This window comes from Eretmochelys imbricata, chromosome 28, assembly GCF_965152235.1.
Source record: "Eretmochelys imbricata isolate rEreImb1 chromosome 28, rEreImb1.hap1, whole genome shotgun sequence".
Classification (NCBI taxonomy): Eukaryota; Metazoa; Chordata; order Testudines; family Cheloniidae; genus Eretmochelys; species Eretmochelys imbricata.
The window spans coordinates 1,886,805-1,905,037 of NC_135599.1; the positions used below are offsets into that span (position 1 = coordinate 1,886,805).

At 51.2% G+C, this 18,233-nt stretch overlaps 2 protein-coding genes across 2 annotated transcripts in view; one reads left to right on the forward strand and one right to left on the reverse strand.

The window, feature by feature from the left end:
* Window positions 1–1,895: 1,895 nt before the first annotated feature.
* Window positions 1,896–9,213, reverse strand: LOC144258327 (zinc finger protein 558-like). Its single transcript, XM_077806809.1, has 4 exons — window positions 9,051–9,213; window positions 4,262–4,350; window positions 3,440–3,566; window positions 1,896–2,845 (listed from the first exon to the last, which is right to left on the reverse strand). Exons 2-4 carry the CDS (start codon window positions 4,340–4,342, stop codon window positions 2,814–2,816), a joined length of 240 nt encoding a protein of 79 aa, XP_077662935.1. The 5' UTR covers window positions 4,343–4,350; window positions 9,051–9,213; the 3' UTR covers window positions 1,896–2,813.
* Window positions 9,214–9,806: 593 nt separating this feature from the next.
* LOC144258278 (uncharacterized) overlaps window positions 9,807–18,233 on the forward strand; it is a 30,306-nt gene continuing 21,879 nt past the window's right edge. Inside the window, exons 1-6 of the mRNA XM_077806725.1 lie at window positions 9,807–10,087; window positions 10,618–10,839; window positions 12,004–12,026; window positions 13,570–13,685; window positions 13,985–14,017; window positions 18,095–18,177. Of these exons, the coding sequence (XP_077662851.1) occupies window positions 10,645–10,839; window positions 12,004–12,026; window positions 13,570–13,685; window positions 13,985–14,017; window positions 18,095–18,177 (450 nt within the window). The 5' untranslated portion in view covers window positions 9,807–10,087; window positions 10,618–10,644. The remainder of the gene's footprint in view (window positions 10,088–10,617; window positions 10,840–12,003; window positions 12,027–13,569; window positions 13,686–13,984; window positions 14,018–18,094; window positions 18,178–18,233) is intronic.

Here is an 18,233-nt window from a genome sequence, read left to right on the forward strand (position 1 = left end):
CATAATCTGGGACTGTATAGATCATTGTTGCAACCACGGTCCTGTAGTGGCACCAAATCTTCTATAAAGGGGGTCAAATGAGGTGTCCAAGACAAGGTTATGGTATTGGCTCTCTACTGTCTTTATTTCAGACTTTTGCTATTGCTTCTGGGTGACACCCCAGACAAGTTGGTGTCAGCTCTGCCTAGCCTGCTAGATGGCCCATTAAGGACCATCAGCGATACAACTGACCCATTGAGAAACGGCAGACACGCCTTGGGACTCAGCAAGGTGTGCAGGGACCTGCCTCTGGACAGAACTCTGAGGTTTTTCCAGGCCATGGGATGGGCAGCTTGTCTTTGGGACAAAGAAAGCAAAGACCACATGGCAAGAGACTGTAAAGCTGCTGCAGCTCTTCCATCTTGTCTTCAATCCTGCTTCATACCGCTGGAGGGACTTCGCTACACTGAAGCTTTGAACCAAGGACTGAAAGACCCATCCCAGCTGGGGATGTTCTCCAGACACTTGATTTGAACCTGCCGTTTATTCTATCACTGCTACAAGTCTGAACCAAGAACTTTGCCATTCCTGTATGTCATTGATTCCATTTAGCCAATTCTAGCTCTCATCTGTATCTTTTTCCTTTTATGAATAAACCTTTAGATTTTAGATTCTAAAGGATTGGCAACAGAGTGATTTGTGGGTAAGATCTGATTTGGATATTGACCTGGGTCTGGGACTTGGTCCTTTGGGATCGAGAGAACCTTTTTTCTTTTACTGGGATATTGGTTTTCATGACCATTTGTCCCCATAACGAGGGGCACTGGTGGTGATACTGGGAAATTGGAGTGTCTAAGGGAATTGCTTGTGTGACTTGTGGTTAGCCCGTGGGGTAAAACCGAAGTCTTCTCTGGCTGGCTGGTTTGGTTTGCCTTGGTGTGCAGAGAGACCCCAGCCTTGGGCTGTAACTGCCCTGCTTTAAGCAATTTGTCCTGAATTGGCACTCTCAGTTGGGTCCCACCAGAACTAGCATCGTTACAGGTTAATTTGTGTTTTATCTTTCATTTCTTTTGTAACTAATTCTGACTTTTATGCCTCATTACTTGTAGTCACTTAAAATCTTTTTTTTTTTTTGGTAGTTAATCTTGTTGTATTGTTTTATCTAACCAGTGTGTTTGGATTAAAGTCTGTGGGAAATTCCATTCGGGATAACAAGGCTGGTGCATGTCATTTTCCACTGGTGAAATGAAAGATTTTATATGAGCTTGTATTGTTCAGTAGCATGCTGGACAGTGCAAGAGGCACATTTCTGTGGGGAGTCTGGCATTTGCTGGTGTTCTCCTGAGATGTAATTCAGGAGTGGCTGACTAGCAGCACTCAATACTATGTAGCTGTGAGAGAGTTACATTCTGGAGACTGTGTGTTAACCGGCCAAGAGGGGCTGTTCTCATAGTAAAACAGTGGAAAAAGCACCCCAGGCTGGAGAACTGAGGGGACACAGCTGTTCAACATTCCAGATTGTACTGTGGGTAATGTCACAGACACTCATTATGATGGAGCCTCTTATAACACAGAGACGGTAAATCCATGTCCCAGAAATCGAAGACTCCAGACAGAGGGCAAGTCTCCCTGGCACTGCTTCTTGCTGACAGAGAAGTCCAGAGACAATGAGAGAGTCCTGTGGAAGCTGGGAACAGTAAGCATTGGCTGGTGGGGTTCAGTGGAGAAAGGGAACAGGAAGGACAGGGATATTACTGAATGCAGGATCTCAGCAGTACTAGATGTCAGGATAGCACATAGTGCAGCACCTTGGAAAACATAATCCAAACTATACATACAAAATGATGGGGTCTAAATTAGTTGTTTCCACTCAGGAGAGGGATCTTGGAGCCATTGTGGCTAGTTCTCTGAAAACATCCACTCAATGTGCAGCAACAGTAAAAAAAAGAGAACAGAATGTTTGGCATAATTAAGAAAGGGATAGATAATAAGACAGAAAATATCATATTGCCTCTATATAAATCCATGGTTCACCCACATCTTGAATACTGCGTGCAGACGTCGTCATCCCATCTCAAAAAAAGATATATTGGAATTGGAAAAGATTCAGAAAAGGGCAACAAAAATGATGAGGGGTACGGAACAGATTCTGTATGTGGAGAGATTAAAAAGACAGGGACTTTTCATCTTGGAAAAGAGATGACAAAGGGGAGATATGAGAGAGGTCTATAAAATCATGACGGGTGTGGAGAAAGTAAATAAGGAAGTGTTACTTATTCCTTCTCATAACACAAGAACTAGGAGTCACCCAATGAAAGTAATAGGCAGCAAATTTAAAACAAACCAAAGGAAGTATTTCTTCACACAACGCACAGTCAACCTGTTGAACTCTTTGCCAGAGGATGTTATGAAGGCCAAGAGTAGAACAGGGTTCAAAAAAAGAACAAGATAAACTCATGGAGGATAGGTCCATGAATGCCCCATTAGCCAGGATGGGCAGGGATGGTGTTCCTAGCCACTGACTGCCAGAGCCTGGGAATGGACGACAGGGGATGGATCACTTGTTGATTGCCTGTTCTGTTCATTCCCTCTAGGACACCTGGCATTGGCCACTGTCAGAAGACAGGATACTGGGCTAGATGGACCTTTGGTCTGATCCGGTATGGCCGGTTTTATGTACTAGGGAATCTAGTGAGACCAGTGTAATGGGAGGGAGTATGAAAATCGCTGGCTGTGGAGAACACTGGGAAATTAGAAGCAATAATTCAGAAGCAACAGTCTCTAATTAGTCTGGAAAAGCAGAATGTGAAAAATAAGAATCAGGTCATGTGACTTCAGGAATGATGGACTCCAAGATCCACAGAGCCTGCAGAGAAGAGAGATTGTGGTGATTGCACATGGGGATGTGGGAGCAAGACTCTCCATGTCTCAGAAAGTTTCACTACTAACCTAGGCCATTTTCACACGCTGGGGTACAATCCAGATCAATGAGGAGTTGTGTCACCTGTACTCCTGAGTGAGACTCAAGGTTCTGCTGCTGGAGCTCCCCTCTCTGGATGCCCCCCGCCAGCATTCAAGGGGTGTCTGTGTGATAAATAACCCTGGACCAGCAACTCTGACTCCAGCAGCCTGCTTGTTCCACCCCAAGCACATACTGGTTTGGGTGGAGTAGGCTCAGGGTTTGAGATAAGGCCAGGGGCAGGAAGCTTCTGTTTGTTATGATGGACCTAACTCCTGGTTCTACTTGTGTAAACAGGAGATATTTGACACAGTGCGATACTGCTCCTGTGCTCTGCTCCCAAAGTGTTCTGCAGCAGGGGAGGGTCTCTGGCAGTGTGTGTGTCACTGGCATGTTGGGGTGATGCTGAAACAGGACAGAGCAGAGGTGGCATTGTGGGGGTGGTGTGAACCTCATCTCTTCAGTTCCCCTTCCAAGAACCGAGGGGACAGGAATCCTTACCCAGCGAGGTCACATTCTCATAGTTCTCCTGCATGACGTCTCTGCAGAGGGCTCTCTGAGCGGGGTCCAGCAGAGCCCCCTCTTCCCTGGTGAAATACACCGCCACCTCCTCGAAGGTCACCAGCCCCTGAAAGAGCCAGAGCCCCACACTTAGTGCCTGCTGCCCCACTCACAGCCCCACTATTCGTGGGGAAGAGGAGCCAAATGGGAGCTCTGGGTGGACCGCAATCAACAGAGTCCCACCCCCACCCTGCTCAGAGCATCCAGGAAACACCAGGGTGAGGGGACAAAGAGAGAGTCCCTTGTCTCTCCCAGCAGATCCATCACACTAGCCACAGACTGATACAGGAGGTGGAGCCCCTAGCAGGGCCCAGGGAGAGCTCCCTAGTAGGAAGCCCAACACCCTCCTCATTGTGAGGAGCTGGATATGGAGGGGAATCTCCCCAAACCTGACTGGTGGGGGCCCCCTTTCATATCTCACAGCAGCCGCTGGTTAGTCGGGTCAGGCTCCAGCACTGGGAGTCTGGTCAGTTTTCCTAGCCCCATGTAGGTGGGTTATTTTCAGTTTCACAAATGAGGGCATTTCCACCTCCAAACTCATGGGTCTGTTCCTAGAATCTAGGCCACTTATTAAACTAGTCCTGGCAGGTTTGCCATCCCCTGGCCTCCTCCCTTTCTCCACACTGTGAATTTCCTGCCATGCTCCAACCTCCAAACCAGACTGTGCAAACCTTCCCATCTCCAGTGTATTCGCTGTCCCTCTCCCTCCTGCAGGACCCCACCAATTCCCCTCTCCCTCCCCACCGCCCGAATAATCCCTACCTCAGCTGGCTCCTCTGCAGCCATTTCTCTCCCCTGTCCCGTGGGAGTACGGGATGAACTGGAGGGAAACATGGATGTCATTCTGCAGCCTGGGAGGGGGAGAAGGGCAGTTGTGGGGGTTTCAGAACAGTCTTTAGTTAATTTCACATCACGATCCCCCAGGCTCTTTCCCTGCAGACAGACATCCTACATTCTGCCATACTGGGAAATTACTTGATCTCTTTATTACAGTGCAGACCTGGCCCCTCCTGCCAGGCTAAGCCCACAGAGAGATTTTTAACCTTCCTTCTCCCTCCCCCCATCCCATAACAAAGTATCTGAACACAATGCTAGAAAAACGCAGAACCAAAGGAGTCACTGTGGGGGGGGAGGGATAGCTCAGTGGTTTGAGCAATGGCCTGCTAAACCCAGGGTTGTGAGTTCAATCCTTGAGGGGGCCATTTAGGGATCTGGGGCAAAAATTGGGGATTAGTCCTGCTTTGAGCAGGGGGTTGGACTAGATGACCTCCTGAGGTCCCTTCCAACCCTGATATTCTATGATTCCCCTGGACACTGACCACACCCCAGCAGGGGGAATATGGAATCAGGAACTGGTTTTTCCTCTGTCTGATCCTTTTCTTGTTCACTGGGAAGTGATTCTGCCCAGCGATGTTGCAATACATGTGTCTGGGTAGATCAGAGAGCTGGAAATCTCTCTCCCCACTCAGTTCTACCACTGCCCCTTTCTTTCAGTCTCTCCTTCCCCTCCCCTCTCTCCCTCCCCTCTGTGTTAGATTAAAAGTAATAATTAATACATTAATTATTTTCGGGAAAATATGGTCCAGTACAGACCCCTGATTTGGCTTGTATTATTAGAAAGAAATATGTCTCTCAGCCTGCTGAGTTTGAGTGAAGTGAAGCAGGCCTGTTAGTTTGCAAGGTCCGTGCTAATTGTAGAAAAACATCCAGAGAAAAAAAGTTTGTTCTAAAGGTGATAAGACTGCTGTCTCCTTGAGGTCAGGAACAAGATTTGTTAATCCTCCACTTTTGCATTCCTATCTCCCTTGTTTTCTTTTCATGTTTAACAAGTGGCATGGATAGATTCACTGGAGTCTGTCATGCCCCAATGATTTGAGAATGGTTATGTTAAAGAATGTGTAGGTAATAAAATATAAATGTGATAGGAAGTAAAATATTAAGTAAAATGGAGTGTAATTGCAATTGTGTGTTTGGATGAGTAATAAAAAGGTTGAAGTGCCAGCCTAATAAATGACACCACATCGAGAGGAAGAACTGACAGGCTGAACAGTGCATTGGGTGAGATAGCCCGATGATAAACCTGAGGGCATACCAGAATCCACCCACAACTGCCCCAAGGACAGGGAGAGCTGAAGAAACAAAGAACAAGATAAAAACATACTGTCATTCCGTCATTGCTGTGCCATCTGTGTGATTGACTATCACTTCAAACGTGAGAACAGCATGACAAAGCAAACCCTATAAACTTGTACGAGGATAAAACCCTATAAAAACAGACCCTGAAGACTGAGAACTTTGGGTCTGATTCTGCAACCAACCTCCAGGAACATCAGATGCACATCTGACAAGGCCCTGCTCCCTCTTCGTGTCCAGGCCACCTGGCCAGTGGCTTGGCTTGAGCAATCTCCAAGCTGGTAACTATAACAACCTTGCAGAACTCTGTGTGTATGAGTGAATGAATGTGTAAGAGAATGAAATGTTATAGCTATAACTGATTGCTTACTTTAATTCTTTCTGTATTCACAATAAACATGGCACATTGCCTTAGCACCTAAATAAGATCCTGCTGGTTTTCATTTTCTAAGTATAACATCTGGCTGGGAAAGTCCCATTCCTGGGTTCTTTGCTCTCCTATGGCTGGATTTTCTCCTGGCGATTGCTAATGGGAAGAGAAATGACAGGGGGCTGTTTGTGCAGAGTCACTATAATGCCAGACCCCAACACTTTCTGTGAGGTCTTTCAGTTACCTGGAGTCTGTGGCTCAGAATTTAGTATTAGCAGGGCCCAGGGCTGCCCTAGGGGGCTAGCACATCAGAACCACCCCTGAAATCCCAAACCTCCAGAACCCACCAACCTAACTAGGGTACCCGCTGTTCAGCCACCCAGAGGCCTCCTCCTACCACAATGCCCCTTCAGCTCCAGCTGCAATCTCCCCACACAGACACCCCCCCCCGCCCAGCAACAGTGTTACCTCACACTGTCGGATAAGTGGATAGAAAGTTATCACCACCCCGTGCTGGCCAGTCACACAGGCAGAGGGAGCCCTGGGGGATGCTTCTTTAACAGGAGAATGGAAGGCATGGAGGGCCAAAATAGGTAAAACATTTCCATGCCCTGTCACTAGCAAATAATGGCCACCGTGAATCCACCCCACACATGGCTACATGTTAGCACATTGGGAAGCAACCCCTCACTGAGACCATTTGTCGGGGGGTTTGGGATACTTCTGGACCCACGCTGCACTCAGAGCAACCTCCTCATCCCGTGCCAGCTGGAAAAAAGAAAAGGGTCCAGCCAGGTCTCCTGTTATCAGCTGGGAACCACTGATCCCCCAAACAGGGGGAGGCCTCTGGCTTTGATGTGTATTAAAGATGTGGCTGGTCTCTTTCATTGGCAAACATTTTAACAGAGATAAAGGGGAGAACAAATGATTCTCAAAGGAGCGGGGAAAGATGACCACTGGGCAATTTAACCCCCTGCAAGCTCCAGGATGGAGAACAACTCAGGGCCACAGGTTCCCTCCAAGGAAGGAGAAGTTGCTGGGATTTAGAAACATGGGGAACAGCCCCAAACCCAAGAGGATTTTTAATTGACATTTGATAATAACATAGAAAGAGGCAAAAACTGATTTGAGATCAATGTTCAGAAATGAAAGAGAAAGGGTGGAAATCTGCGGGATTTTGGATCCATTTTTGCAAATTAGAGAGGAAAGTGGAAAATCAGAGGGATTTTATATCAGTAGTTGATATGAGGTAAAATCTGAGTGTATTTTACATCAATATTTGATAAATGAATAGAGAGGAAATGGGCAACATTTACAAACATTTTATATCCATATTCAAGAATCTGAGAAAGGGTGTAAATCTGACATTTTCTTAATATTTTATTTATTTATGTATTATTTAATTAGAGAGACGGGGAAATCTCAGGGCATATTCAATTAGAAATAGAAACCTAGAGTAAAGTGGGGCAAATGTTTAGGGCAGGGGTCGGCAACCTGCGGCACGTGAGCTGATTGTTAGTGGCACTTTGCTGCCAGCCGGGGTCCCGACCGCCGGCCCCGCTCAGCGTGCTGTTAGCCTGGTTGGACAGAACCCCGGGCTGACAGCAGGCTGCTGGCCGGGACCCCGCCTGGCAGGGGCCGGCGGATGGAACCCCAGACTGGCAGTGGGCCAAGCGGCTCAGCCCGCTGCCGGCCTGGGGTTCCGTCTGCTACCCCCGCTGCTGGTCTGGGGTTCCGTCCGCCGGCCCCTGCCAGCCGGAGTCCCGATCGCCGGCCCCGCTCAGCCCACTGCTGGTCTGGGGTTCCGTCCGCCGGCCCCTGCCAGCCGGAGTCCCGATCGCCGGCCCTGCTCAGCCCACTGCTGGTCTGGGGTTCTGTCCGCCGGCCCCTGCCAGCCGGAGTCCCGATCGCCGGCCCCGCAATATTACTGGCATGCGACACCTTAAATTACAGTAAATAAATGAAGACTTGGCACACAACTTTTCTCAAAGGTGGCTGACCACTGGTTTAGGGTATTTTATATCAATCTTTGAGATTTGCAGGGAAAACGTGTCACAAACTACGCATTTGATAACAAGAGAGAAAAACACCAAGATCTGAGGGGATTTTAGATTTCTATTATTATTATATATTATTATGATATCTGAGGGGATTGCTTGACTGGATTTTATATGACTGTCCAATACATCATCAAAAAGTGATGGTTCCCCCCACTGCTGCCACCATTCACATGGGTAGCGGGGAGCCCTTTGAGGAGCTGATAAAGAGGGCAAGGGAGGGGGAGCTGGAGGGCTCCCTGGATGAGGGAAGGGAGCAGCAGTGGCCAATGGGCAGGTGACTGGCAACTGATGGCTGGGGGCAACTGTGCTGGTAGTTCGGGGGCAGCAACTGGGATTGGGAAACTGGGATCTGGGCAGTCCCATGGGGGATACTTGCTCCTCCCTTCCCCACCCCGGCAGAGAACCAGCATCTCCTCCCACCCCCACTCCAGGGGCAGCCAGGTTTTGGGGAACAATTTCCCACCTGAACAAAGACAAATCGCTGGGGATAAAATGGGTGGGGAAGCCCCCCACATGGGAGGAGATTTTAAATGGACATTTGAGAATTATGGCGAGAACAGGGGGAAATCAGGAGAGACGAGAGAGCGGATCATTTGGGGGGGAAAGGGGGAATCGCCCCAGATTTTATAGCCACGTGTGATACTGAGAGAGAAAAGGGGAAACACTTGAGAGAATTTGTATCCGTGTGTGGGAGGAAGTGGCACAAACAGGGACAGGATCCAATTAACTCACCTCCCCCCGGGAATTTCTTGGCTGCACAGAGACAGTTCAACTACCCCTCCCCCCGTCCCATTGAACTTCCCGCTCCCTGCAACTCCAGCTTCTTCCCTCCCTGCCCGACACCCCCCACGGGACCCCCCCGCCGGGCCCCAGTCTCTGCCCCCCCCATCCCAGGGGGCCGGGGGCAGATCCTGGCGGCAGCTCCGAGGCTTCTCCCCGGTTCCCGGGGGCAGAGAGTCACTCCCCCCCCCCGGGGTCTCTCACTCACCGGGGGGCTCCGGCTGGGGCGGGCAGAGCCCGGGGCTGCCCAGGGGGCTGGTCCCAGCTGCAGAAAGCCCCCCCCGGCCGGGCACGGAGGGGTTAGTGTCGGGCCCCCCAGCAGGGACCCTCCGGGTGCCACGGAGCCAGCAGCTGCGTCTGGTCCGGGCCCGCCCCCGGGCTCCGGGCTTCGTCCTCCCGCCCCCTGCCTCGCAGCCCCCGCCCGGCCTGTGCCCTGCAAGCAGAGGGGCCCTTTGTGTGTGTTTGCAGCGGGGCCATGGCCGGGGCCGGGAGCGCAGCGCGGAGGCTCCAGCCCGGCAGCCCGCGGGGCAGCGCGGTGGGGCCGGGGGCGGCGCGGCGCGGGCAGGGCCTGGGCGGGCGGCGGAGACTCGCGGCCGGAGAGGGGCTGCCCGGGAGCTGCAGGAGGAGCCCGGGACCGGGAGCGAGGGGATGGGGGCAGCTGAGGGGGATGTATCGGGGGGGTCAGAGCCGGGCTGGGTGGCGGGAACAGCTGGGGATTGGGGTTGTTTGGAGGTGTCATTGTGGGGGAGGGGTGGCAGAGCTGGGCTAAGGGGCTATTTGGTTGTGGGGGGTGGAGGGGTCTGTGTTCAGATCCAGCAGTGGGCTGTGGGTGGGGAGGGTTCGAGAGGGGAAGTTGGGGGCAATGCTGGAAGTTGGTTGCTTGGGAGCTGGGTGGGCGCAGGGGACATTGGGCGCTGGGGGTTGGGCTGCACCCCGTCACCTCTCCAAGGGGTCCTGTGTTTTCCCTGGGAAACCTGGGCCCCGTTTCACCAGCCCCTCAGAGCTTCCTGGCTGAGGCTGAACGAGGCCTGGGGGGAAAAAGTCCCAGTGCGTCCCAGGGACTCTGCTCGGGCATCTGCAGGGCAGGATGGGCCCTGAAATCTGGCTGTTGTGAGGCTGTTTGCAGCGGTTTGTAACCCCCTCCCCCACTTCTTCCAGGAGCCCCCACGAGAGCATCGGGCCCCTCTGGGAAAAGAGAGAGAAGCAGCCAAAGCCGAGGAGCAGCAGCAAAGCGAGGAGCTGCTGGTAGGTGCCCAGGGCCCAGGTTTGCCTGGGATCCCGGTGCCCTGAGTGACGGTGAATGCAGGGCCCGGCCTGCCAGCCTCAGCCAGGGAACCGTCCCCACTGGAGCCCAGGGAGAGGGCAGGGTCCGACACGGGGGTGACATGATGCCCTTAGGGTGCGGGAGGCTGCTGGGCAGGAGAGAGTCAGTCTGTGTGAGCCCAGAGCCCCTGCCCACGGGCTGTCTGCGTGTCACAGTGACCGGGGAGCCTTTCTAGCACCTGGGGGGGATGGGGAGAAAGGAGATGAAATGTGGGCTGCAGGGATGGAGAGTTTGGCTCAGTGCAAGTTGATGAGGTTTTGGGGGGGAACAGGCCCTTCTGTTGGTGATGTACTGCTCACCCCAGCCCTGAGCCCTCCTCCCTTCCTGGCCTAAATATATGTCCCATCCCCCAGCGGAAGAGGTCCTGTGTTCTGGTAAATAACTTCCCCACCTACCAAGAGGTGCATTTATGGTTCTCCCTTGTTACCGAGCTGCTCTCTCCCTTTTGCAGAAACAAACAGAAGCCGAGAGGCAGAAGATGGTCTGGGAGTGGCAGGAGCTGCGAGGGTTTCTGGAGGAGCAGGAGCAGCAGCTGCTGTCCTGGCTAGAAGAGGTAGAGAGAGCCATTGTCCAGAGAAGGGATGAGGACATCTGCAGACTGTCCTGGGAGATTTCCCTGCTCAGGGAGTGGGGAGGAGAGAAGGGGCAGCCGCCGCTGAGCCAGTCCCTGCAGGTCAGGCTGTGTCAATGCAACGATCATACGCACCGTTCCTATAGGCCAGCGGTTCTCAGCCCGTGGGCCACACGCCGCTCACTAGCACTACTGAGGCCCAGTTCAGCTGTGTGCTAAAGGGCGGCCCGTGGGCTGGGTCCCGCCAGGTTCCCGTCTGCCTGGCGCGGAGGAGTCCAGGCTGCCCCGCCACTGAGCATATGGCAGGAGTCTGGGGTCGGGGCTGGCCCCATCGGGTCAGAGGTCTGGGACAGCTGGCTGGCCCCGCTAGCTGCAGGGCAACCAGCTTGCTCCTCAAGCTCCGGGTCTGGGGCAGATGGCCTGCTGTGTGTGGCAGGGTGTGGAGGTGGCAGCCAGCTCCAGGGCAGCCCTGCACCGGGTTCCGGGTCAGGCAGCTGGCCCACCACCCATGGTGAGGGTCTGGGGTTGGGGCTGCTGGCAGGTCCCCCAGGGTCTGGAGCAGCCACGTGGCAGGAGTCCGGGCTGGGCAGCTGGATGGCCCCACCCAGCAGGGGTCCAACATTGGGGTCCAGGCTGCTGCTGCCGCCCGGCCCCTGTGGCCCAGTTAACACACTGTGTAATAAGCTGAGAACCACTGCTGTAGGCTCTTCTCCACTCTAGACCTCAAAGCACTGTACAAAGCTGGGTCGTGGGCATTATCCCTATGGGATAAATGGGGAAAGCGAGGCAGAGGGAGGGGCAGAGCCCTGCCCAAATCACATAGTAAATCTGTAGCAGCACCAGGGATGGGACCTGGGAGTTTGGGTGCTGCAACTCCAAGATTTTTCTCTCCTCTCCTGTAAATGTCTGTCTGCGTTTGCACTTGGAGGGTGAAATCTCCTCCCCCATGCAGAGGTCCCGAGCCAGCCTAAGGCCCCACTCACACCAGGGGGCTCGTGGGGCTCTCAGCACTGGGGCAATTTGACTCTCAAGATAGAGAAACATTTTCTACCTGGGGAGAAACTTGCCCCTGCAGCCACCTCCCAGCAGGGATTTCTGGGGCTGCTGAGAGCAACTGTCCCTGCTAATAGGGAGCGGGAGATGGCACATGAGTGTCTGAAATTCCCTAAATACCAGAGGCTCCCATGGTGATTCTCCTGCAGAGCAGGAGGCTTTCCCAGCCTGGCACAAGTCCTCTGACTGCCTCTTCTTTCTCTCCCTCTCTAGGGTGCTGGGAGCACCTGGGGAAGGTAAGTCCTGGGCTCTGTCTCACTCCCCTCATGGTCTGTTAGGTCTGGTTACTGCACTGAATACGGCGCTCCCCCTGCCCGCAGTGTGACGTGGCTCTGTGATTCTGTCTCCCTTAGCAGCTGCCTCAGCAAGGGGCAGAGTCTGTTACTCTCTGTCAGCTAATGAGGTTACACCAGGGCTGTCAGACATATGGCCCCTGGGCCAGACCCAGCCTGTCTGGTGTATTTATTGGCCGTATCTCGTATTCAGAATGTGCAGAATCTGTTTGCATTGTTTTAAAAGTACTTTTCTAGCCCTCCTGGTTACAAAGAAACCCTCCCAAATGGACACAGAGATAGTGTTGCCTTTTGGATTGTGCAAACAGCCTGGAGCAGCGGCTCTGGGAGGTGTGAATTCCCTTGTCTTCTGTTCATCTCTGTGGAGTGTCAGCTGAAATGACACTTTAATATCAAAGTTCAATGGCTGATCACTTGAGTAGGTGGAAATGGGAGTGAAGCCTTTGAAGGGTGGGTATAGGGGGTTGCTGTAGGGAAATAAAAACAGAGGAGACACACAAGGACAAGAAAGCAAGAGATAAATAGAGAAAGGAGGATGGGAAAGGAAGGGAGAGAAAAGGTGGAAATAGCAGGGGCCATAAGGCGGTGTGTGGGAGGGGGGCTATTTCTCCGCGCAGTGATACTTTGTGACAGTAAAGGACTTCATAAGTAACAGTAACTAATATTGTATTTCCTATACAAAGGGCAGAGTCTCTGCTCATTCTTTGTGCATGCAGGTCCCAATGAGAGCAGTGGGTGTCCTGCTGTGAATGGAGGTGGGGTACGGAGTCCTAAATTGATGCCCTTAGGCCACTGACCATAACGGACACCACAATATGGCCCTCTATACCGAATGAGTTTGACAACCCAGGGTTACTGGTTTAACTGAAAACAAAAGGAGTACTTGTGGCACCTTAGAGACTAACAAATTTATTTGAGCATAAGCTTTCGTGAGCTACAGCTCACTGATGAAGTGAGCTGTAGCTCACGAAAGCTTATGTTCAAATAAATTTGTTTGTCTCTAAGGTGCCACAAGTACTCCTTTTGTTTTTGCGAATACAGACTAACACGGCTTCTACTCTGAAACCTGGTTTAGCTGAAGGGCTCAGAGCTTTTGGTGTTTAAGGGTCCATGTTCATCCCCTGCTGAAGATCTGGACTCTGTCCACATTGAGCATGTGGGACACACCCACTCTTTGGTCTGTGTCTCCTCTCTTTCTACGTAATCCCAGTGCTGGTGCCTCTTGTTGCTGAAATAGCCCAGTGTGGGAAGTGGCTCTGCTTCCCGCAGAACCAGAGCATCCCAGAGAAAGCTCCTGAACCTGTCTTGGTTCCTTGTCCTAATGTTTCCCAGTGTCCCATCTCTCTGGGCCCATGGCAAGCCCAGGGCTGACTCACCATGACACCATGACTCACCATGACTATCTCAGGCTACAAAGCTCAGATCTAGGTTTGCTGGAATTTAAGGGTTGCTGGGCTCAATTTCTCACCCCTCCTCCTTTCCTTAGCAGGGAGGATGGGAGATTTCCAAAGCTGGAGCCAGGGTATGGGGAGCTGGAGAAGAGACTCAGCGATTTCTCTCTGAAAAGTGCCATGCTGCAGGAGGTGCTGCTGGGATTCAAAGGTGAATTGGAGTCTGGGGGTGGCGTCTCCTCTGGTTAGAGAGACCCCCACCCTGGGGAGGAGTCGGGGACTCTAGTGATGTCACTGACCCCACCCTCCGTCTCACAGCCCCAGCTCCGAGTCGCCCTTCCCCATGGGAGTAGCCCTGTGGGGCTGGCTCTGTCTGCAGCGGCTGCGTTATCAGCCTCGGTCTGTGTCACCATCTCGTAGTTAACAGCGGTTACATTAATAACCAATGGGAACCTCCCCAGGAATGCAAGAGCCTGAATTCTCACCTCTCCCATCCTCTCCTTCCCCTAGAGATGCTGCGACGGGAGCTGGGGAGCGACACAGGTACGTGTCTGTCTCTGATACAGGGGCCCTAGACAAATTAGAGGATTGGACCAAAAGAAATCTGATGAGGTTCAACAAGGACAAGTGCAAAGTCCTGCACTTAGGACGGAAGAATACCATGCACCGCTACAGACTAGGGACTGAATGGCTCGGCAGCAGTCCTGCAGAAAAGGACCTAGGGGTTACCGTGGACGAGAATCATAGAATCATAGAATATCAGGGTTGGAAGGGACCCCTGAAGGTCATCTAGTCCAACCCCCTGCTCGAAGCAGGACCAATTCCCAGTTAAATCATCCCAGCCAGGGCTTTGTCAAGCCTGACCTTAAAAACCTCTAAGGAAAGAGATTCAACCACCTCCCTAGGTAACGCATTCCAGTGTTTCACCACCCTCTTAGTGAAAAAGTTTTTCCTAATATCCAATCTAAACCTCCCCCACTGCAACTTGAGACCATTACTCCTCGTTCTGTCATCTGCTACCATTGAGAACAGTCTAGAGCCATCCTCTTTGGAACCCCCTTTCAGGTAGTTGAAAGCAGCTATCAAATCCCCCCTCGTTCTTCTCTTCTGCAGGCTAAACAATCCCAGCTCCCTCAGCCTCTCCTCATAAGTCATGTGTTCCAGACCCCTAATCATTTTTGTTGCCCTTTGCTGGACTCTCTCCAATTTATCCACATCCTTCTTGTAGTGTGGCGCCCAAAACTGGAGACAGTACTCCAGATGAGGCCTCACCAATGTCGAATAGTTGGATATGAGTCAATAGCATGCCCTTGTTGCCACGAAGGCCAATGGCATTTTGGGATGTATAAGTGGGGGCATTGCCAGCAGATCGAGGGACGTGATTGTTCCCCTCTATTTGACATTGGTGAGGCCTCATCTGGACTACTGTGTCCAGTTTTGGGCCCCACACTACAAGAAGGATGTGGAAAAATTGGAAAGAGTCCAGAGGAGGGCAACAAAAATGATTAGGGGACTCGAACACATGACTTATGAGGAGAGGCTGAGGGAACTGGGTTTGTTTAGTCTGCAGAAGAGAAGAATGGGGGGGAATTTTATAGCTGCTTTCAATTACCTGAAAGGGGGTTCCAAAGAGGATGGATCTAGACTGTTCTCAGTGGGAGCTGATGACAGAACAAGGAGTAATGGTCTCAAGTTGCAGTGGGGGAGGTTTAGGTTGGATATTAGGAAAAACTTTTTCACTAGGAGGGTGGTGAAACACTGGAATGCGTTACCGAGGGAGGTGGTGGAATCTCCTTCCTTAGAAGTTTTTAAGGTCAGGCTTGACAAAGCCCTGGCTGGGATGATTTAATTGGGGATTGGCCCTGCTTTGAGCAGAGGGTTGGACTAGATGACCTCCTGAGGTCCCTTCTAACCCTGATATTCTATGATGGGCCACGGGGACATTTCAGAGCAATAAACAGGTTAGGGACATGGCATCACGGCCTCCAGTCCCAATGTTCCACAGCTTCCAGCTGCACAATGTAAAGCAGGGGGAGCCCCGAGACTGAGTCACTCCTGCTGTGACATCTGATGGGGATTCGCAGTGAATCCAGATCTCAGGGGTGTGTTTCCCTTTGGGGAAAGGAACAACAACCTGAATGGTGTGAAATAGGATGGGACAAGGACAAAATATCCCGACCCTGAGGAGTCTGAAAGCTTCCATGAGTGACTGAAAATGGTCAGATGTGGGCAGCAGAGTCTCAGGCATGAGGAGGGGTGGAGCCCAGCTGTACCCTGTATGGACTGACTCTATCTGAGCCATGGGGCTGTGCGAAGGAGCAGAGAAACTGCCATCTGGCACAGCAGGGGTGAAAGAAAACCTGTGGGTTCAGCTAGCCCCATCCCGCTTTCCCTGCAGCCAGTGCCAGGCCTGGAGAGGGGGAGAAAAGAAGGGAGCCTGGCTCAGTTGAAGAGGCAGGAGCTCGGTTTGCCTGCCTGAAGGGCCAGATCAGTGACATGCCAGCCAGTGGAGACTTTAGTAGGAAGTAGCCCAGGAAATCTGATCTTGACTCCCTCTGCTGGGAGGGACACCCATTTCCACTGTTTAGGGGTTCAACTACACAGGGCCCTGGGCTGGGACCTGGTGGAATGGGGCCCAGGTCCCCCTGCAGTCCTCTGACCAACAATCTTGCCACTAGTATCACAGGCTGGTTTACTGCATACAGACTGGCTTTGAATATTCGTTTGGAACAAAGATGGAGCTGCTGTAGTGCATGTTGGCATTTCTCACACTTTAGTGACCCCTTATTTGAAATCCCTCCCCGGGATCTCCTGACGTTTACAATGATGTGAGAATAAAACACGTGTCAAGCCTGACCCTATACAACTTGCATGTCTGCACTTCAAGAGGCTGCCAGAAAGTAGTTGTCCTTGAGGGCTAAAAGTGCAGGAAGTGGGGGAGTGAGATTTTCTTTGCTTAAGATCATAGTAAATCTGTCAGTATCTCACGGCCCATCTGACTGCTTGTCATGAACCTCTGGGTGTTGCAACCCACCAGCTGAGAAACGTTGCACAGGATTCTTCATGATTTTGTATCCGTATTGGCTATGAAGGGGAAGAGAGTGTTACTTTTTATATGAAGGAAATCTGAATTCAGCAGCTAGCAGCTGGAGCAGATATGGCCCAACCCTGGGAGATATTGATTTCAATGTAAGCCACATTCTTAATCATTCGGAATCCCAGCTGTGATATTAGTAGGGCCCTTTCTTTTCAGTTTGTATTTGATTTAATTTTTCTGTGGAATTGATCAGTGTTTATTACCCCAACAACGAGAACAGGAGAGAATCAGTGCAAAAAACGATTAATTTTCCTGGGTAAATATTAGGGGTTTATTTTGATATGGGGGGAGAGAGGAAGCATTCAGCAGATGAATGCTTTGAATTCCTTTCATCAATGTGGTTTGCTGCAGAACTAAAACAGAACTCAAAACATAACGCTACCTTTGAGTTTAAGAAAACAATCTAATCCCCAAATAAAACTTTTCATTTGAATGAACAGGTTACTGGGCAGACTTACAACTATTAGCCTATAAATATTGACATTTAATAACTGGGCCACACCATTTGCAGTGCATACACTCAGCTTAATCCTTTTCTCCTGGGTTTGTTTTTTTAAAAACTTTTGAATACTTCCTTGTGTTCTGAAACATATTCTGAGACAGATTTTCGTTTTCTTCCCATTTTAGTGTGTGAAATCTTTAAACCATTATCTGCTAACAGCTTGAAATGTGTACATGATGGGCACATAGATTCATCAGTACGTTCAGATGCGTGCGCACTTCAGTGCTTGCATGCGTGCCTGTTTGTTTGTTGTGTGTATCTTCTAGACTAAGACAGAGCTTTTCTTCAACTGGCAGCTTTGTGTATACACGCAGACTAATGTATTCTCCTAATGCATCTATCTCACGTAATGGATTGTATTTTCCTAGCAAAACAAGTTTTTTTTGTGTATTTGAAAGATACAAAAGTAGGGTGACAATCAGAAAAAACTGAATAATACTTTATTTTTTTGGAAAAATCGGTTTAAACTGAAAACGAAGGAGCTTAGATATTAGGCAGCCTGAAGCTGGGCACAGTAACTCTTTCGCTGCTCTGTCTGTATCGCAACCAGAGACGCTGACACCCCACCGGTGTTTAGCAGCGATAGCGATGAGGCAGAGTGTCAAGCCGAAATGGCATTAGTTCTTGCAGGTTAGGGAAGGCCTCCAGGAATAGACAATAACCAAGTCTCTGAGTCAGGAGGGGAAAGAAAAACCAAGGAGGAATAAGTGGGGAGAGAGGCCACGGACTCTGAAACCTGCTCAGATCCAGTTCCTGTCTCAGCACTGGACAGATTTGGCCTGGTCCCTATCTCTGTGGAGTTCCCCCTCTGCTGGGGGAATGTGCCATCCTTTGGAACCATGTCAGGTTTAAAGCGTCTCAGTGGGTTTAGTCCTGGTGGGAGGGGATGGGTCTGCGCTGCAGTGACAGAGCGCTTTCCCAGCGTGAGAGTCTGCAGAGAAAGGGCCAGTGAGACTCGTGACGTGAAATGACCTAAAGTCTGTTCTGAAATCCCCCCCAATAACCCTTCTCCCCCTGACAGGCTGCAGCATAACATCCCTGGGTCACTCCAGATTCTCCCAGCCTGCCCGGCAAAGGGAAATGGGCATGGCAGAGCTGGCTCAGGTAGGGATGCTAGGGGGTTCCTGCAGGAGCCAGAGGGACAGTGAATACACAGGAAG